A 21,011-nucleotide genomic window follows, 5' to 3' on the forward strand; every position below is an offset into this window, starting at 1 on the left:
ATTTGCTCCTTTTCCAGCCCAGAATTCCACCTGCCGACATTCTCCCTCCTTATGTAAACCTTGTAAAATAAGAGAGAATAGCCATAAATATTGTGACATAATGTGAAATAACAGCCCATAATGCAATAAATATTGATATAAAAGCATGATGCAAAATGGACGTATCATGGTGTTAACACGACAGATGCCCTAGTGAAAGGACTTAGGTGCAAGGCCATTGCTACGGTGATTAGCTCGAAGGGGTTGAACGGGACGAATGACACAAGTTTATCCATGTTCGGCCCCTCACGATGGAGATAACAGCCTACTCCTGCTCTTGTTGCTATTGCCTTGTTGTCTATAAAACCTAATCAAATTCACAGTCAATTTTTGAGGAATCAAGGAAACTAGAGTGAATTCATTTTTGAGGAATCAAGGATAAGCTAGAGTGAACTCACGTAAAGTCATGAGAGTATAGTGTTTCACATTTATGAACAATCATGGATATAATGTGTAACATAAACACGTTTGTGTTTTATATATATAACCTTTTAGATCAAATCCCTACGTGATTGTACATTCAATCCCTATGACCTTGACCAGAAACAAGATAACCACCAGACTATTTGTTTCGCTTTGCTGTCACAAACAATCCGATTTTTGCACACTTTTTCCAGAAACAAGATATATATTGTATTTTTTGATGTTGCAATATTTAAATGTACGATTATTTCCAAAAAGGGAAGCAAGATCATAATTCGAAGTACTTACACCTTCTAGTACCTGCCTAAAAATGAAAAGTTGTACGGCCACGTGTATCTCTCATCATTTGTTTTCAGAATTAAAGAATATTAAATTTTATTCTCCCGATTACCACGGCTTTCATTACCGTCCTCCATTTCCCACGGCTATTGCTCCCTCCCTCTCGCTCGTCCCCTCTTCCCACCCCCCACCACCTCCGCCAACCAGAGCCCACCCACCTCCCCCCTTCCGCTCGCCGCCCTCCCCGCCGGATTCCGCGGCTCGCGGCGAGAGTCTCGAGCCTCGGGTCGCCGGCAACCGTGCCGGATCCGGCGGGCACTCGGCGCGGCAGCGAGCTCCCGCGGCGTCTCGCGCAGATCCGACGCGCGCGCCTACGCTCGCCGGGAGACTCCTGCTGCGGCTGTGGTGGGCTCCGGTGCGTTCTCGCGGGTGGGCGGGGTGGAATTCGGAGAGGACGAGCTGGGGCCGTGAGAGTCGGGCGGGCCGCGGGCGTGCTCACCGTGAGCGCTTGGAGCCCACCCACCCACAGTCCCATACGACGCACGGGCGTCGCGTTGTAGCGGCACGCCGCCGACGCCATGATCGAGCAGTTCGTCAATTTCGTCATCCGGCCGCCTCGGTACCCTCCTACCTCCCGCATGATGTGCTGCTGCTTTTGTTGTTTGGTGCTAATTGACACGACGTTGCATTGGCATGCGGCCGTGCCCGTGTCGTTATAAATTGGAACAATGTCGGTGGGACAAATCGATAGTTCGGTACACATGCGACATCAGGTCCGGATTAGCTATGTTGCTTTAATGCTCGTGTATATAGCTGTTCATTGTGTGTGGTACGGTTGACAACGCCGAGTCATTTTGCCTGCCTTGTTAACCGTACCTTTGGAAATTGCAAGTTCCACTTAAAATCTGGGAGGACGATGAGGGCAGTTGTTTCAGTTAGTACTTGGACTTGATTATGTTGTTCGCTCGTTGCAAATCAGTACTATCATATGCAGTTAAAGCTAGCCACAATGCAATTGTAATTAAGGTTGTCATGTTAAGAATAACTGTACTTGTATCTGTTCAGACGTGATGTCTGTCCATATAGCGCTAAGAAGTAACTTTAACCTATCGTGGCAATCTTAATGCTGCTCAAATTTTGAACTGAGATCCTTATGGAGGAGAGACTGAGATAAATGGTAGGCTGTTCCTCTGTTGCACCGTCTCTGATGTTGCACTTCTCTGTTTTAGTTGTCATGTTTATGGCCCATGCTTCCTTTTCAAACTTAGCTTTAAGGTTTAGCTTTGTTAATAGGATGATGTATATAGTTTTTTACAGTATCAACTCGAACCAAGTATGGGATGATGTATAAACTTAGCTTTAAGGTCTCTTCATGCCTTATAAAATCCGAGTCTTATGATAGATGTTTAATTAGACCAGAAATGTCATGTACTCCCTCTGTTCCTAAATATCTGTCTTTCTAGAGATTTCAACAAGTGACTACATACGGAGCAAAATGAGTGAATCTACACTCTAAAATATGTCTATATACATCCGTATGTGGTAGTCCATTTGAAATCTCTAAAAAGACAAATATTTAGGAACGGAGGGAGTATATGACATGTCCGTTGGTAAGGTTTTGAACTTCAAATATTTCAAGCATCTGCAGCTGATCTGATGGGATTGAATGACTAATTTGCAGGTCAGAGTATAACCCAGATCAGTACTTATGGGAGAGAGAGTTTATGCTCGCAGGGCGAATGTATAAACGACTAGACTTGGAGGCAAGTACGGAGACCAATTATCGAGGTTTCTTCTTTCTTTAGTTTGCTGATGAGAAGTGACGCCAACTGGGGACATGTTTGTTTATAACCTTATTGGTATACCTTAACCTGGCAGCTCACAAATCCCAGGGGCCATACCTTAAAATGCAGCCACTATCTTCCTGCTTCTGTTCCAGAAAATATTGCCCTCCCGTGTGTGATCTACTGCCATGGAAATAGGTACCATCTCTGCGTGATCACTGCTAGCATATGTTTGCTCATGCATTGGGCACTTGTTAGTTTTGGCATTCTTTTTTAATGTAACTTGCTTTATATAACATACATGTAGATTTTGGAAACTGTAGCACTGGATTAAAAGCACAAATTTATAAATCTATGTACTTAGTAATTATGATTTAGCTTATCACCTCGAGCAATCACCAATATCTTCTGGAATATTTAACAGGATTTTGCTCTAACTCAATGCAGCGGATGCAGAGCAGACGCAAATGAAGCCGCTGTAGTACTTCTTCCTTCAAACATCACAGTTTTCACACTAGACTTTTCCGGTTCAGGTCTATCGGACGGAGATTATGTCAGCCTTGGTTGGCATGAGGTATATAATCAGTATACATTTTGTTCTTTTGCATTCATATCACTGTTCACTGTATTCTGAAATTTACAGTAATTTACTTCTAGAAAGAGGACCTCAAATGCGCAGTATCGTTCCTGCGCACCAACAAGCAAGTTTCCCGTATAGGCCTTTGGGGGCGATCGATGGGTGCTGTTACAAGGTACTTTCTGGTTTGTATACAATGTGTGCTCCATTTTCTCCGGGACATCTCTATTTCATTTCATACGATTCAATATTTTTAGATCACAATGCACTAGATGGTTCCTGAACAGAACTGTGTGTGTTCAAGTGGTTCTTGGTTCTTCCGTTTAATTCTTGGATTGAGATGTTTATGTACATCTTCAGGCCTTTAATTCATGTTTTGTATAAATGTAACACAGCCTACTATATGGAGCAGAAGATCCCTCAATTGCTGGCATGGTATTGGATAGTGCTTTCACCAACTTGTATGGCTTGATGTTGGAACTTGTGGATGTTTACAAAATTCGAGTTCCTAAATTCACGGTAGGTGCATCTACTGCAGAGTCTGTTGCTTCCCCACCATTGTGAAATGATCGTGGAAGAAAGTGCATAATGTATTACCTTAAGTTTAGAAAATCGTGATATAGTTACTATGGTTCTTGTTCCCTTTCAAACACAACACTGCCATATCATGGTGCAATCCCACATATTTTCCCATGCCTCCATCGAAATCATGTTTTTTCTAAGCATCCAGTCAATTAGTTCTTCCCTGCAATTATGAATGGTTGCACAATGATTCAAGCATTTGCTACTTTACCACGTTAGGACTATATAGAAACTTTAAACTATGGGACTAATTCGTTCAGTTTTTTAGACTCAAAATACATATAAATATGCAGCCCATATCTAATCCAGATACAACTGAAATAATGGCTGATGCCATCTCGACTTACTTCTATGTGCACTGCATCTTGAAGTTTCCTTAGATGTGATGTTAGTTCCGGAATAAGTATGAGACAAAAGGTTATACCTTTAACAGAATTTGCCAAGTAGTACTTCCTTCAGAGTATACCATCTGAATTTAGCTTGACACACATCCTCTAGTTGCAACTTTCAAAAGTTTGTGAAGTTTTATCTTACTGCACTCTTATTCTGCTACTGAAATATAATTTGCAGACCCTCAATGTTAGCACACAAGTGGCTCCTACATTTTGAGCTTTCATTTCCATCATTGAGTTAGTAGAGGAATATGTTTGCTCACTATGATGTATAGAAGGACGATGTGTTTATTAGATACTTAGATTTTGGTGGCTTATTTCATTCTCGCTAATGTAAACAGTTTTCAAATGAGTGTTGCCGTAATTTCGTAGTGTTAACGAGGTCTTCTGCTTTTTCAGGTTAAGATGGCTGTACAGTACATGCGACGAACCATTCAGAAAAGAGCGAAGTTTGACATAATGGACCTTAATGTTGTAAAGGTGCACTTCATAAACTATACCTTGTCACAAACATATAGCCAGATATGACTGAACTCATGAAAGATCATAAAAGAACCATTTTGCAACGGTGTACACTTTGCAATACATTGCCCATGACTCACTGTAAACTTGTAAAGGATTATGTCTCAGATTAGATAAGTTCTGGTAAACGACAATCAAATACGGGCATGTTTGGCTGCCTGCATCATTTTGGCTACCAGGCCCCATGAGCTAGGTCCTGGTGAGCCAGGCTGTCATGGTGCGAGCTCCAGCCAGATCCTGGCAAGCCAGGCTACGACAATACATAAGTGAGTATTCGGTTGCCTTCATTTGGAGATCCAGGCACATGGTTTCGTTGAACAGGCTCATTTGGAGAGATCTTGTCTACTTGCCTGCATGGGATTGAGTATGGTTACCTTTCGTCAAACAGCTGAAGCACGTTGGCTAGACACGCGCACTACTCAACTTGAGCTTGATGCGCTTTTGCCAAGGCACGGTATGGCTTGTCCTAGCTCACCATCACGGTGCTCTCATGCCACAGCTTGTGCGGCTCGTCATGGACAAGGAGGTTGTGTGGAGTGTTGGGGAGGGCGTCATGCCGCTCACGTGGCCGCAGTGACTGGAGAGGACTTGGACATGGCCATCCTATGCGGTAGCGGGATTGAGCTTGAGCATGGTCATAGGACGTCTAGGAGGTGGCGCGTGTAGCCTGATATGGTGTATTGCCGTAGCCTGGCTTGCCAGGATCTGGCTGGAGCTTTATGCGGTAGTGAGCTTGAGCTACTCCTGTATGCCGAGCCGCAGGATCAGATGTGGCCATACAGGAGAAACAGAGGGAGCATGGCGTCTTCTCGGCAATGACGATCCCAATTTTGTCATTGGGATTGGTGGAAGAATTTTGGATTTGCTTGTCACCTTGGCAACCATGGGTGTGGAGATAGAGGAGGAACATGACCAACGGTAGTTGCATCAGCTCAGCCTGGCCATGGAGAAATACTCAACATCAATAATTCTGTTTCCTCATGGCCTGGCTGTGGGTGCTTTAGGGTTCCTGCTGGCCTTGCTTGAGCTTCTCGTGTAGGCAACCAAACAGCCCTTTATAACTGCTGTGTGCATCTGGCAGGCCTTGCCAAAGTTAATCAATAATTACATACTCCCTCCGTCCAACACTGATTGTCTTGTTATTGCTGGGGTTTGAAGGGCAATACCTTCTTTGATCCTCTACCTGCATAGATTATTCAGCCTTGACATCTCAAGTGTTGTGGATTTATAAACATGTTTCATTCAGCAACTTCAAAACTATCTGCATATTTCAAACTGCAACTAACTTTAATGTTCTCTTTTTTTTAACCAGCTTGCTCCCAAGACATTTATTCCTGCATTATTTGGACATGGTCTGAATGACATGTTTATTCAGCCTCACCACTGTGATCGTATTCATGAAGCATATGGGGTAAATGCATATGTGGCTTGCTTTATAAAGTTTCACTGGCAAATATTACCTCCATCCCAAATTAGTGGTCTTAGATTTGTCTAGATACAGATGTGTCTAACACTAAAACGTGTCTAGATACATCCATATCTAGACAAATCATACTAATTCGGGACAGAGGGAGTAGAGGTCGCATCACAACTAAAATAATTTATGGAGTGCTGGTTGACCTTCCTTGCTGAAGAGCATGGTAGTCATTTAAGATTTAACACATGTTTTTATGTACAGGGGGATAAAAGTATGGTAAAATTTGAGGGTGACCATAATTCCCCAAGACCTCAATCATACTATGACTCGGTTTCAATATTTTTCTACAACACTCTGCGCCCTCCCCAGTTGCCTGCATCAGGCTCAAATAAGCTACATGTAAAAATCGGTACCATGACCAATGAGGTAATTTTCATGAAATATCACTCTGTGACCTAATTGGGAGCGTCTGGTTTGAAGTATTTCCAAGGAAATCACTCTTGTTTTTGGTTGCTTTTTTCGTAGAGTTTGTTCTTTGAGATCATCAATGGTCTGAGGGCAGCTAGAACCGATGCAGGCAGTTCATCAACAGATGCACATGGCTTTCGAAATGGTCTGGCACAGGCCCCTTTTCATCTTCCTTGCAAGTTTTTAACTTGGTGTTGTTCAATGTTCACTAACTCCTTCACTTTTTTCTTCCAGCTACAACTTCGGTAGTCGAATTACTATCGGAGAGCGCGAATCAGTTGTCCATTAAGAATGACAGTGACTTGGTAGGTTTGTTGCCGATATGTTAGTATCTACTATTTTGAAAGATACTTTCCTGATACATTCCATCAAATGCAGGATTTCCTCTTAGATGAGAATCATAACCTATCTGGTGCGGATGGTGATAGTGTTGGACTGCATTTGCAGGTAAAGTGTATACATTGCTTTAGCTGCTCCTTTTTTGGCGGTCAAGTTCATTGTCATATCTCCCACTCATCCTCTGACCATCCGTTGTGATCCTTCTATTTATTGGCTTTGAAATGCATTAAGTTACTAAATTGTGAGCATTTTGGATCAGTAGAGTACTGACATGGGTGGTCAGTACTCATCACAGGTCATCAACACCATATTGTCTGCTCCGTGCATAATTTCATGCATTTCCTGAATCATGATCGATTCCATTGTGCAAAATATATCATTTTGTAAGCGCCCTGCTGGTAATAATAATGCATTTCCTAATAGGATAAAACCAGTAGGCACAACGAGGAGTCCTGCTCATACACAAGCTCAAACAGAGAAAGTTGGGGCAGATGTTCATCGTTAGGTGCGGCGAGTGATGGATCATTCTCACGCGGCCTTGGTGATAAGCATGAGGTACATTTCTTCAGTTTCTTGCCTTCATCACCGAAGGCGAAAGTAGCCACGTTAGACACAAGAGGTGTTCTAAGAAATCAAGATTTCCATAACCGTTAGCCACTTCACACAATAATGTCGACTAGCTAACTCACTCAGAGAAAGGAAGACTCACAGACCTGGTAATTTGCTCCGCAGAACATGACGGTAAATGCTCTGGCCACGCCGCGGAGACACGAACAGAGGAAACTGGCCAAATCGTCGCCCCCGAAAACGAAGGAGAAGAAGATCCATGCCCTGTGGAAGAAGCTCAAGCGCGAGAGGGAGGAGATGGGGGACAGCCTCTCCCAGCGCCTGAGGATGTGCCTCGGGCAGTCTCCTCGTCACAGGCGAACCCAATCGTCATCTGGACAGCAACTATAGCTGACACTACACACTGATCCCGTTCCGACTGACGCAAAGATCCTGACGAAGACCCAGGGAGCTGTAACTAACGCTAGGTGATTACGTATGTAATTTATAGTGCCACGGTCGTGTGATCCGGCCGCACGGAAGGGCTGTGAGCATTGGGCGGGCACGCCCATGGATCATCGCCGTCGTCTCTGGGTGGTCAGATATTGCCGTGGATGTTGTAAGTTGCGGTGCCTGTTTGGCGAAATGAAAGGGTGCATTGTTTTCCACGCTCATCATTTGCCCGTCTCAGTTCTGACGTTTTATGTCGTCTCAAGGGAGATTTCTTTTTACCAAGCGCTCTTGGAGTCTTGGTAAGCTACCAACAAAAAAATGCAATGAAAGGAGAATTGTTTTTTGGGCGGGTGAAGGAGGTCCCATTTGACTCCGTGCGCTTTATATTTTTTGATTCATGTGATCAATTAAAATCCATTCATCGTCCATCGAACCAAATCCTGTTGGGCAGCGGCTCTATTGTTGTCGAACCTTTTTCTCTGCGATGGACACTGGTTGTTGAACCATGTTATGCTGAATTTATTTTGGTACAAAATGCACTTGTAAACAAAAAAAATAAATTGGCCCGTGTTATTTATTTATGGAAGTAGATAAAATATAGTCTGGTAAACAAGATTATCATTGTTCCGGAAAGGAGGAATTGTTGTCCTCTGCATTGAGTGATGCACACATCAATTATATTGTAAAATATTCTTATAGTTCATTGCAAAAGATGGTAACATAAGATATGTTACAAGATTATCATTGTTCCGGAAAGGAGGAATTTGTTGGGTGCAATAAGCCGCGACATCGAACCTGGCGCGGCTAGTGCGTGTATGAGCGCGCACCGGACGCGTTGGGTCCGCAGAGTGTGTGTGTGTGTGTAGGTGTGCGTGTGTGAGTGTGTGAGCCAGCACGTGTGTGCGCGGGGCCACGCCGTGCTGTTAGCGAGTAATCAGAAGGGGTAGACCGCGTCGGGCGTGCTAGGAGGCCGTGGCGACCGCGTACGGGCGCGGTGCGTGGACGCGGCCAGAGCGCGGAGGACGTGGGGAAGTGGGTGGGCGAGTGGGTGCAAGGCGAGGCCTGGTAGGCCGGTGCTCGCGGTATAAAACCCTGGTTCCCCCTGTAGCTTGTTGACACGGTCGAGTTCGTGCTCGTGGAAAGAAAAAAGCATTCGTGCGCTGGAAAAATCTCTGTGTCCACCACTGTTCTGATCTTCTTCTTCCTCTGTCTTCTGATCGAGCCACGACAGAAGAGAGTGAGCAGAGCGAGAGGGAGAGGAGAGCTAGGGCTAGAGAGTGGCGGTTCCAACAATTGGTATCAGAGCCACGTTCAGGTCAGGGCGCGCTGGCGATGTCGATCATCTCATACGGCGGCGGAGTGGGCGAATCGCTGCCGCAGCTCACCGGCGACAACTACACGGCGTGGGCCATCAAGGTCGAGGCGAACCTCGACACGGCCGGGCTATGGGAGGCGGTGGTCGTGCTGGAGGACGCGGCGGTGGCCGTCATCACGAAGAAGGACAAGCCTGCACACGCCTACCTCCTCAGTGCCCTCGCGGAGAGCTTGCTGCTGTAGGTGGTGTCGAAGAAAACCGCGGCGGAGGTGTGGGCGAGCCTCAAGGCCAGGTATGTCGGAGCTGATCGCGTGCGGGCGGCTCGGCTGGGCACGTTGCGCGGGGAGTTTGAGCTCCTGCGCATGGCGGACGCCGAGACCCTAGATGACTTCGCCGATAGGCTCGGTGGCATGGCGGTGCGCTACGTGGTGTTGGGCTCGACCCTGGAGGACGCGGCACTGGTCAAGAAACTGCTCGACTCGGTGCCGGACCGCCTGTACGTGGCGGTGGCCGGGATCGAGCAATTCTGCAATGTCGACACGATGGCGTTCGAGGACGCGTTGGGGCGGCTGAAGGCCTTCGACGAGAGGCTGCGTCGGGCGGGCAGGACGGAGGCAACCATGGCGGCGATCAGTTGATGTTCACTGCTGCACAATGGCGGGCGCGGGAGCGGCAGCGAGGCAGAGCTCGGGACAACGACGACGACGGGGCGCGTAACGAGGCCTCGGGCTTCGGCGGCAACAGACGTGGTTGGTGTGTCAAGTGTGGTGAGCGGGGTCACTTCAAACGCGACTTCCCGCAGTGGAAGAAGGCGCTGGCGGGCGGGCGAGCACTGCTGGTGGACGGCGACGTCGAGGACGCAGGGTTGCTCTGAGCCGCGACTTAGGGCGCGAGTGTTAGGTGCAATAAGCCGCGGCGTCGAACCTGACGCGGCTGGTGCATGTATGGGCGCGCATCGGACGCGTCGAGCGCGCCGGATCCGCGGGGTGTGTGTGCGTAGGGGTGTGTGTGTGAGTGCGTGAGCCAGCGCGTGTGTGCACGAGGCCACACCGTGCTGTTAGCGAGCAATCAGGAGGGGTAGACCATGCCGGGCGCGCTAGGAGCCCGTGGCGACCGCGTATGGGCGTGGTGCGTGGACGCGGCCAAAGCACGGAGGACGTGGGGAAATGGGTGAGCGAGTGGGTACAAGGCGATGCCTGGCAGGCCGGTGCTCGCGGGTATAAAACCCTGGTTCCCCCCTTAGCTTGTTGACACGGTCGAGTTCATGCTCGAGGAAAGAAAAAAATGTTTGTGCGCTGAAAAAATCTCCGTGTCCACCACTGTTACGATCTTCTTCCTCTGTTTTCTGATCGAGACACGGCAGGAGAGAGTGAGCAGAGCGAGAGGGAGAGGAGAGTTAGGGCTAGGGAGTGGCGGTTCCAACAGAATTGTTGTCCTCTGCATTGAGTGATACACACATCAATTATATTGTAAAATATTTTTATAGTTCATTGCAAAAGATTTTGTTGATTTTGTTGCTAACTTGCCATTCAGATTGGGTAATGCTGCTCAGCAGAGTCCTGCTGTTTCCTTCGGGAAAAAAAATGCTGCTGGGGAAAACTAGGCGTGGAGTTATTATCATGAGCTTTCTACGTACATAGGAGCAGCCTCGTTGTTCAATGAAAAAGAGTCCCCTTGTAGAAAAAACACCAACAACAGTAGTAGTACAAAGAAGACAAGAAAACGCAGACAGCATCGCCGATCACTCCCTCTAGCTAACACTCACTTCAGTTTTCCCCGAGCAGCATCGTCCTGAGGATGACATCCCCCATGCCGTCGGCGACGGGGAAGAGGTGCCCGGCCGTGGGCAGCTCGTGGTAGCGCACCCATGGCAGCCTCTCCGCGATGTGCCGCGACAGGCTAACGGGCACGATGAGGTCCTCCGCGCCGTGCCACAGGTGCACATCCGCCTCGTCGCCCGGGAACGGGTTCTCCATCTCCAGCGGGCTCCAGCCCCACTTCCCGAACCCGACGGTCATGTCCCGGTGCAGGCTCTCGTGCTCCCCCTGCTGCCTCGCCTTGCTCTGTGCGCACACACAATAAAATGCAAACAACGGGTGAGTCATTGAGACAAATAGAGGTGCACACACTGTGACTCTCAGAGATGCAAACGGTGGGGTTGGTTCGCTGGTCTGTAAATATTACCGAGCAAGGTCGAGATGCGAACTTGGGGATCATGGCCATGTCTTCTGTGGAGAAGATGGCGGGGTTGAAGGAGATGACGCTGGAGGCCGGGAAGAGCTTCTGGGTGTTCCACCAGTAGGCGAGCCAGGGCGCGTGGTGCGCAACGCGGACGGCCCATTGGTCCTGAGGAGTCTGCTGGTACCACGCGTCCCACGACACGTTCGACGGGAAGCCCGACCACCAGTAGTTGCCCACGGGGCCGAGGATAGACACCCCAGCAAGCCTGTCAAGAAAATGTAGTTGTCACTAAGCTTGCAAATTAAGTACTCTGCAGCGGTGTTAAGTAGAGAAGAAGTGCGGCGGATGGTACCGGTGGGGGATGTGCTTGAGGCAGCTCCACATGATCTCGCCGCCCATGGAGAACCCGACGAGGTAGAACCTGGACCCGAGATGCAGGCTGTCAGCTAGCTCCGCGATGTCGAGGGCGATGCTCTTCTCGGTCCTCGCAGGATGCGGGTCACTCTCGCCGTATCCAGGTCGATCGAAGGACAGAATGTAGATCCCGAGCTCCTGCGCCAGCTCCTGCATGTCACAGTTTCCAGCAACAGTCCACTATGATTAATTTTTTTCCCTGTGTACACATTCAGGTTCAACTGATGATTGTCACGTACGGGTGATACTCGCAGGGCATCGTATCTGCATGAGTCGAATCCATGGACGAAGATGATCTTATGGTTGGCTTGTTCCTTCGGGACACCGGACTCATGGTAAGCCAAGTGCCTGCCGTCACTGAGCCTGATCCTTGTCCCGGTCACCGGAGGGCCGTCCGGGGATCCGCAGATTTTTGGAGGCGGAGCCTGAAGCTGACGGTACAGAACCGCAAGCAGGAACATGAATGCAAGACGGGGAAGCCTTTTGGCTATACCTATGAGAGGAAAATATCATTTTGTTAGACTCTAGAAATCATTTCAGATGCAGAATGCCACAAACACGCGAGGAAATAGACACGCATCTGGTTCAATATACAGAATTGTGATAATCATATCTACAATATACAGAAAAAACCACAGAAAGAATTATATGTAGCGATTATATTAAGGCGAGTTAATTTCTCTATTTTTTAGAAAAAAAGGTTGAGTATAATAAAATGAACATGAAGTGAGCTGTGTAGAGTCGAATCTCCTATACAACAACCGTGCTTTAAAAAATAATATATATAAGATCTTATTGTAAAATTTTAAAATATCATCAAAATATTCAATAGTGTAGAGGTTACATATGAATATGAAAACTAAAAATGTTCATGTCCGTCAAAATAATGTTCGTACATTCAAAAAATGGTCATCTCATATATAATCTTTTTGTATGTACTGAATTGCTTTTAAATATGAGATGACATTTTTCAAATGTACGAACATTATTTTGTTTATACTCCAAAAAATACATCCTATCACCCAGGGATAGTTACCCCACATGTCTCATATACTATCATGTGGTAGTATATATACTACTTTGTCAATCTAAATATGTTCATATACTATATCTGAGATATTTCAAAGCAAGCTATACGAAAAAATTACATGTGAGTCCATAGTTTTTTTATATAAAAAAACTTTATATTTGTATGTATAAAACAATACACTAAAAAAGTAGTACGCACTACCTAAAAAATGGGATATATACTACCCAAGTATTCCTATATACTACATATATTGTATGTACATACTCTTGGTTTTGACAGATACTACATACAACATAGAAAACTCACGTGAGGGCAACTACCACTGGTGGTAAGAAACATTTGAAAAGTTTTTCATGTGTGTTCTAATATATGTTCATAAGATTTTTTTTAATTTATTTACATATTTTCCCCTATGAAAGAGGAGAAAAATGAAAGTGAAAAACAAAAAACGAACATCAAAACAAAAGGAATAAAAGAAACAAAGAAGGCAGAAAAGGAAAAGGAGAAAAAAAAAGAAAAAAGAGAAAATTTGGCCGATCTTAGAGCACAAGCGCTCCAGGTGGTAATCTGGCCATCGTGGGTGTAATTTAACTAGTAACATAACGCACCCTAAGATAAGTTTGCTTGTGGCAAGTAGTTAATGAAAAGAGTGGTGTTTGTGGTAAAAATAATATGTTACTGTAGCATAATGCATCCAAAAAAAAGTGTACATCTAAGCAAATAAAGGGTTGCATGATACCACACATAGGTCACGATCCACTATGAAGGTAATAAAATAGACCGATAACATATGCATGTTGATAGTCGAGTTACTTCTCACTATGGCCAACCTTATAGGAATCTACTATAGACTCAGCTTGACAATAATACCTCCCATAGTGGGATATTAGGCTGGTCATAGTGGAGAGTAACTTAGACTAGTAACATACATATGTTACTAGTCTATGTTACTACCTTCATAGTGGGTAGTGTCATAGGTGTGGTAACATAGTTGCCTTCATTTATTACTTTGTAGACTCATTATGCATTGAAAACCGCTATGTGATGGTAACATATTATGTTACTCTATTTGCCTCTCTCCTCATTAACTACTTGCCACATCACCAATTTTGCTTATGTGGCATCTATGTTACTACCTATGTTACTCCCACTATGACCAGCCTTATAGAGTAGTTTCATGCAACCATATGCAATGGCAATTAGGCATATCGATGACATGTCATAATACTAGGTGAGAAAGAGAAGGTAGTAATATCACATTATTACACCATTTCTAATAAATAGTTGTTATTATGAGGCATACAAAGTAGGAGTAATAAATTGAGTCATCTAAAATATCAATCTACGATACTATGTACTACTCACTCCGTCCGATGAAGAGTGTACATCTAGAAATTTTAGGACAAATTATGAAGTTAAGTAAAAAAATGCATTGAAAATGTGCAAGTCACCGTCTCTCTTCTATTTAATCACCCAACCCCCAATGAGCTAAGTGCATGTAAAAATTAAGAAGACCATGTGTGTATTGCTATTGGTCTTGAGTACTTTAAAGTGCATTGCAAAGATGGAAGTACACTCTTTTATGAACAAATTTTGAAGCTAGATGTACATTCTTTACCGGACGAAGGGAGTATGAAGTTAGCATCATATAGTAGCATTATATGCATGACATTTGCTATATAGATCGTGGTCGTTGACGTCTTCTAGTCTATATCAACGAGTTCCGGACCATTGCTGCTCCAAGCACCAGTGTTTAATCAACATTGATTCGCTGAGATGGAGGTTCGGTGGCGGCAACAAGCTTTGCTCACAACACGTTGTTGATGGATGCAGGAGGAAGAAGACTTCGGCACTTTCAATTTTTTTGATGTATCTTTAAATTTTCTATATGCATGTTTTTTAAGCATTTGTGCACTTAATATATGACCTTTGGCCTTTTCGAAAAAAGAACTTATGACCAGGAGTTCTTAGAATCACTATAATCTTGGAAGGCCTCGACCAAATAGCCTTTTATGGGTGAGTATCGATCCAATAGTTTTTTCACATAAGTCGGGCCTAGAATAAAAACGGGCCACATGCCTGCCGGAAATCAGATAGACAGACGGTTCATTTCCGTCACAACAACATAGGTTTTAGGATTGTCTCAAAAAAAACATAGGTTTTAGGAACTCCCTATATGAATCCCTGTGCGTTAAGTTGTTGGCCACTCGCGTAGGGCGTCGCCAAGTGGGCCAGCCCAGCAGCAAGGCCTTGTAGTGACTACACCGTAGCGATTTGATTTTTTCTATTATTTTATTAAAATATTAATATATTTTGAAAATTGGTAAAATATTACGAAATTTTCAAAAAATATATTTGCAAAAACGTTTTTGGAAATTCTGAACAAATTTTGAATTTCCAAATAAATTTTCAAACTCTAAAACATTTTTTGAAATTTCTTGAACAACTTTTCAAAATCCTGCATAATTTTCGAAAACAAGAAAAATTACCAATTTTTAACATAATTTGAAAATCCCAAAACATTTCTGAACAAATTTGATTTTTTGGAACTTTTTTTGAAAAAATAATAAACCTGAAAAATGAAAGACTAATAATAATAAAAGTAAAACCTGAAAAAACAGTTTTTCTTTCAAAATGAAAGATTCTAGAATGTTCCTAAAGCCATTAGTAAATCAAATAGCCAGTTCCACTAAGTTGCTAAAATGGGCTGACCCGTCCAGAGTGCTGCCCTGTGCAAAAGGCACCTATTTGACACATTCCTAGGTTTTGTGGAGATTCTCAAGAAAAGAACATAGCCCTTTTGTTGATTTGGGAACACTTTGAAAAAGCTCCTTACATTATTTTTTATAGATATAGAAAGCTTAGAAAATGTTTTTTTTTCAGAAACGCCGGGAAATAGCTAGCTGATATTAACACCTGGATATATACAATATGTTTAGGACGGGTGGAATATTTATAGTGTCCGTTTTATTAGAGAATTTTTATATAATTAATACTTGAATATGACAACTAAATAATACTTGGATATATAACTACGGAAAATATACAGAGAGAACTTTTCCTCATTTCTCACTATGCACGTCGTCTTCCGACGTCCTCCCGACCATATGATCAGAGAATCAACTGCATGGGCAGCTAACTGTACGAAGTTTAGGATAACGAGAACAACAAGATAAAAGAATGTTCTACACACTAAACTGCCTGCCTGATTCACAATCCATTTTCACCATTTACTTAGAAACCACTTGGATATGTATTGACAAACTTCTTTTTTTACTCTAAAATTGCCACTACACGGTAAATGAAGTTGTCATTGTATTCGTGTCAAAGTTGCCACTGGGTTGTTATTAAAATTATCATGTTGCAGTTTTGACACTGATACAATGACAACATACCCCCTCCACATAATTTAATCATGCTCTAACCATTGATTCGTCCATAGTCCTGTTGATTCCTTGTGCAAACAGGATTGTAATGACCAAGGTTAATTAATGGAGCTTCAGTTTTGCAAAAAGTCTTGTTGTGCATACAATAAAAGCATGATTAGAGCATGATTAATAATATAACTAGTTGTATGAACATGTCATGTCATCAAGAGTTAGCATTATTAATTGGTCATACAATAAAGCAGGCTATAATATTGGCTATAAGCTCACATCTTTTTTCACTTTCTCTCTAATATCTCTTTTCTCTCATTAAATACTTTTGCCTAGAAGCACGCATAAAGCCTGACTCTTGCATGAGAGCCCATTTTTTTATTTTTTTCCTTATCTCTCTTCTCCACATAGGCAAAAATGCCATGTAAGCGGGCTTATAGCCCACTATTATACTTGCTCTTAATAATATAGCGAGCTGCTAGCTATATGGTCTTGCAACATTATCTATAGACAAGCTTATAGCCGGCAAGTTCAATAGTTACATATAAATATGTAGTATTTTTTTGATACATGGCCCATCTCATTCTCTCGCAACATGCCTAGGAGCGCGTGCTGCAATGTAATCAGTAGCTCGTTTCCCTTCTCTCTTCTCCAACTTATCAAAATATAGTACTATTTAAAAAGGTTTAGAACCCACCTACGTCATTCTATTGTACTTGCTCTAGCAGGTTTATAGCCCTCTTACATGGCAATTTTGTTTATGTAAAGAAAAGAGACATAAAAAAGTAAGAGAAGTGGCAAGAGCCTAGCTATATGCGTGCTTCTAGACAGATGCAATAAATGTGAAGAAAGAGATTGGAAGAAAATGAGAAAAAATAATCTTATATCTAACCTTGTTGTATGAATGAATATATGTGTTTCCTGTATGACATCATTTTACAGTCAGCAGTTGGCTATATTATTAACCATGCTTTAAGAGCAACTCCAAAGGGCCCATCCATTTCGTCCGTCTGCGTCCGTTTTGGTCGACGCGGACAAAAGTGGCGGCCCAACGCGCCGAGCCAAACCCAAATCACGTCCGCGTTGCGTCCGCACCGACGCATTTACGACCCAAATTTGCGCCCCAAATGCGTCGGCACGGACGCCGAACGGACGCTTCACGCGCCTTCTCGCTATCCACCGCGTCCCCATATGGTAGCCGTCCAACTACCCGCTGCCCACGCAGTCAGCTTAATTTATAACGACGGGCCCACGCGTCAGTGACGGCGCTCGTCCTTTTTTAAGTCGACCGTGCGGCGGGGCCGTCCTCATCCATACTCGCCGTCCATATCTGCCCACCTTTGCTCCCTCGTCGCCGGCAAACCCTAGCCACCACAACCACAGCAAGATGGGCCTCTTCTCCGACGCCAGCGGCAGCAAGATCAAGGGCAAGTCCCCTGCCACCCCTTTCCCCTCCGAGTTCCTCCCACCTCCGCCGGCGCCTCGCCGGCAGAGGCAGAGCGTCAGCGTGCTAGTGCACCAGGCAGAGTGGCACTGGCAGAACCGCCAGCCTCTGCCATATCCGGACGTGACGCTGCCGCACGACTGGCATCTGGATCCAGATAGGATCCCAGTGCCGGCGGCGCCGCGGACGGCTCGTGCTCACGCGGAGGAGGTGCGGCGCCGGTGGGCGCTGCTGACGCCTGACACCGGAGCAACGCCTCGACAAGGCCTACGCAGCCGACTCGCCCAACTGGGCGAGGTGGTTCGCCTTCGAGCACGAGGAGGCGAGGCGACGGGGCATGCGCGAGGAGGCGAGGCGACGGGGCGTCGCGGTGAATACGAGGAGATGCTCGAGCGCGACCTCGAGGAGGAGCAGCGCGAGGCCGAGGAGGAGGAGCGCTAGGCCGGGCTGCACAGGCGGCCGCACACCCCCCTCCCCCCCGCCCCGGCACTGCTTGCGCCGGCACAACCCAACATGGCGGCGCTCTGGAACACGGCGTTCGCCTGGGCCGGGCCGGCGCCGACGCTCATCGACCTCACGGACCCCGAGGAGGACGACGACGACGCCTAGGGCAACGCGCCGCCTCGTAGTTTAGGCTGTTTTTTAAATGCAAATGTGTGGACGCGTGGACTCTCGCCGGCCTTCGTGGCTGGCTTTAATGTTTAATTAATATTGTTTCTCTTTTTTTTTAAATATGCATGCATTCATTTTTTTTGACGCCGTTAAAATAGGTATCGGCCAGCGTTGAGCGCAGGCGCCGACCCAAATGCCGAAGCGGGCATCCGTGTCCGTCTGACCGATCCAAACGAACAAAAAACGGATAAAATCGCCGTCCGTTTGGGTCGGCCCGTTGGAGTTGCTCTAATCCACACAAAGAAAACATTCATGATCCGAATGCACCCGCGTGGCATCCGTGTCTTGTGAAGTTACTCCGACAAGTATATTTCGTGCCTGACGCAAATCACGCAAGATTTGGGAGTACGCAAAGCATCGAGATCGCCGCCATGAGTCAACAAAAGGACAACTTGGCTACAGTCTAAAGAAAGCATGGGCGCCGGTAATCCGGCATTACACCGCGCGCAGGCAGACAAATCGCTTTCATCGGCAGAGTCCCGTTAGGGCATGTACAATGGTGCTATCTTAAGAGTGCCACGTAGGATAAATGATGAGGTGGAGGAGAGAGAACTCATAAGAGAAGGCTTGTCTTCTCTTATTTAAGACAAGACAAGAGATGATCTCTTAACATAATATATCTCACCATATTTTTAGGAATTGCTAATTATTGAAGATAAGATTAAGAGATGACTCATTGTAGACATTTTTCTTTGTCATCTCTAAATTACATGTAAAACTTAAGCCTGAAATCTTAAAAGTGCACGCCCACTTTTTCGTAGGAACGGGCGGCCGGGCTGGTTACTTACATGTGTGTCTTTTTTTGTCAGCTAGTGAATGTTTTTTGTTAGCATTAAATGCGTACGGACTAGTCCTGGAAACAGATTCACGCACATTTATTTTGGCCACTTCAATTTTTAAAAAGTCGTATCTTTTAAACCACACGTCGGCATTCAGATCCGTCTTCACCGTTGGATTCATCGCGACGAGATCTTCGAAACTAGATCCCGCATGGATATGTTTCGACGAAATTTTTTTGATGCCAACTTTGGCGCTGTATTGTGCAACTTCAGTACTGCTTTGTGCAACTTTAGTACTGCATGGTGCAATTTTTTTCAAACCCAGTTTTTTGAAGCTGCATCCTTAGTAGTTGTCGTTGCACACATAGTAGTCCTAGTTGGCACATACATGGCCACATAGTTGCATAATCTGGTCCGCATAGTCGCATATGAATTATCATAGCTTGTAATGTAGTCTAGTTGCACACACATTGATATTTAGTGGGCTTGTAACGTAGTCTAGTTGCGCACACATTGATGTTTAGTTGGCAGGAAGACTAGTTGCACACACATATGCTTAGTTGGCTTGTAATATAGTCTAGTTGCACACACATTGATGTTTAGTTGGCAGGACACTAGTTGCACACGCATTAATATTTAGTTGGCAGGACTAGTTACACACACATATATTCAGTTGGCACGGCAATGTAGTCTAGTTGCATAATGCAGTACTATAGTTGCACCATATAGCACCAAAGTTGGCATCAAAAAAATTCGTCGAAACATACCCATATGGGATCTAGTTTCGAAGATCTCGTCGCGATGAACCCAAAGGTGAAAACGGATCTGAATTCCAACGTGTGGTTTAAAAGATATGACTTTTTAAAGATTTAAGAGACGAAAATAAATGTGTTTCACGGACCAGTCTATACGCATTTGCTATACGCATTTAATGCTAATAAAAACATTCATTAACTAACAGAAAAAGACACACAATAGATAATTGCTATTTATAAATTATTAGAGGACCAAAACTTGTAATTTTGGGCCGGCCGCTCGCAAAGTATAGTGAGCAGCCGGCCGCTCGCTAGACCGGTCCAAACTTAAGATAAAACTATCTTATCAACCATTGTACATGCCCTTAGTAATAATACCCCCATGTCTCCTGTCTCTTGGAGGGTCGATCTCGAGGCGCGAACGGCAGGAAGTAGGAACACAGCAAAGAACCACGCGGTGTGGCAACTGGCAAGGGCCTCTTCTACAGCCAAGTGCAACATCGACAAGAAGCAAACAAGGAAACAAGCGAAAGAATCGGGAATGGCGTCGCGACCGTGGTACTCAGGCGTCAAATTTATGAGAAGGAAAACCGATCACCACACGCAGGACCGTCACGAACTCACGATCCAGACGCGAGCGAGAGAAGAGAGGAGGCGGCACATACCGGAGCCGCCGGGAGCGGCCGGAGGCGGCGGGGCTTGCGTGCCATTGCCGTTGGCGGAGGTGGACGACGGCTTCTCGCCTGGCCCTGCCATGGCCGGATCAGGCGCGCCAAGTGCGCGCAGGTGGAGCAGAGCGAATCAGCTAGCACGATGACGGCTGGGCGCTGGATCGGATGTGTGCAGCTGATGCACGAGATCGCGTGCGTGCTATTATATAGAGCTGTGTCGAAGTCGCCCTTAGCCGCCGGCATGGGCGCGTGGCTGATGTCCCGTTGGCGCGCAAGTCACACGAGCCGCTGTCTTCGACCGGTGTTCTTTTTTCCCCTTCTGACGGTGGTGATTCGCCCTCGATGGACCAATTCGCAGCCAGGCTCCTACGGGTCGACGCCGTGGAACGGTGAAAAGTGCGACGTGCATGTTGAAGTACTACTTGGACAGGACCGGTTCACGGGATTAGCATCAGCCGCGCCCGCGTGTTCAACGGCCAGCCATGCCCGGCGGACACGTCCGGACTAGCTGCCGCTGCTATTGACAATAGCTCCGCAGTTTTCTTTTTCAGA

At 45.6% G+C, this 21,011-nt stretch overlaps 2 protein-coding genes across 3 annotated transcripts; one reads left to right on the forward strand and one right to left on the reverse strand.

Annotated features, from left to right (window-relative positions):
* Nucleotides 1-903: 903 nt before the first annotated feature.
* On the forward strand, nucleotides 904-8,042 carry LOC123132597 (uncharacterized protein YqkD). 2 transcript variants are annotated; one of them, XM_044552427.1, is made up of 14 exons: nucleotides 904-1,360; nucleotides 2,423-2,504; nucleotides 2,620-2,723; nucleotides 2,973-3,099; nucleotides 3,183-3,277; nucleotides 3,498-3,621; nucleotides 4,476-4,556; nucleotides 5,911-6,009; nucleotides 6,277-6,441; nucleotides 6,541-6,628; nucleotides 6,718-6,788; nucleotides 6,862-6,930; nucleotides 7,246-7,377; nucleotides 7,555-8,042. In XM_044552427.1, exons 1-14 carry the CDS (start codon nucleotides 1,320-1,322, stop codon nucleotides 7,777-7,779), a joined length of 1,503 nt encoding a protein of 500 aa, XP_044408362.1. In that variant the 5' UTR covers nucleotides 904-1,319; the 3' UTR covers nucleotides 7,780-8,042. The 2 variants fall into 2 exon arrangements, with proteins under 2 accessions (XP_044408362.1, XP_044408363.1); XM_044552428.1 differs by having other exon boundaries at nucleotides 7,260-7,377.
* Nucleotides 8,043-10,747: 2,705 nt separating this feature from the next.
* Nucleotides 10,748-20,636, reverse strand: LOC123130498 (uncharacterized). Its single transcript, XM_044550389.1, has 5 exons — nucleotides 20,454-20,636; nucleotides 11,971-12,224; nucleotides 11,670-11,881; nucleotides 11,321-11,582; nucleotides 10,748-11,199 (listed from the first exon to the last, which is right to left on the reverse strand). Exons 1-5 carry the CDS (start codon nucleotides 20,542-20,544, stop codon nucleotides 10,903-10,905), a joined length of 1,116 nt encoding a protein of 371 aa, XP_044406324.1. The 5' UTR covers nucleotides 20,545-20,636; the 3' UTR covers nucleotides 10,748-10,902.
* Nucleotides 20,637-21,011: the final 375 nt, after the last annotated feature.

The sequence above is a fragment of the Triticum aestivum genome, chromosome 6A (assembly GCF_018294505.1).
Source record: "Triticum aestivum cultivar Chinese Spring chromosome 6A, IWGSC CS RefSeq v2.1, whole genome shotgun sequence".
In the NCBI taxonomy this organism is placed as follows: domain Eukaryota; kingdom Viridiplantae; phylum Streptophyta; class Magnoliopsida; order Poales; family Poaceae; genus Triticum; species Triticum aestivum.

Excerpts from the sequence above, each read along its gene's own strand:
- LOC123130498 (XM_044550389.1), bottom strand. The coding sequence starts at position 20,544 with ATGGCAGGGCCAGGCGAGAAGCCGTCGTCCACCTCCGCCAACGGCAAT. Across the intron at positions 11,583-11,669 it reads CTCAAGCACATCCCCCACCG|GCTTGCTGGGGTGTCTATCC; the intron begins GTACCATCCGCC and ends TTTTCTTGACAG. Across the intron at positions 11,200-11,320 it reads TCGCATCTCGACCTTGCTCG|AGCAAGGCGAGGCAGCAGGG; the intron begins GTAATATTTACA and ends GTGTGCGCACAG.
- LOC123132597 (XM_044552427.1), top strand. The coding sequence starts at position 1,320 with ATGATCGAGCAGTTCGTCAATTTCGTCATCCGGCCGCCTCG. Across the intron at positions 1,361-2,422 it reads TTCGTCATCCGGCCGCCTCG|GTCAGAGTATAACCCAGATC; the intron begins GTACCCTCCTAC and ends ACTAATTTGCAG. Across the intron at positions 3,100-3,182 it reads TCAGCCTTGGTTGGCATGAG|AAAGAGGACCTCAAATGCGC; the intron begins GTATATAATCAG and ends ATTTACTTCTAG.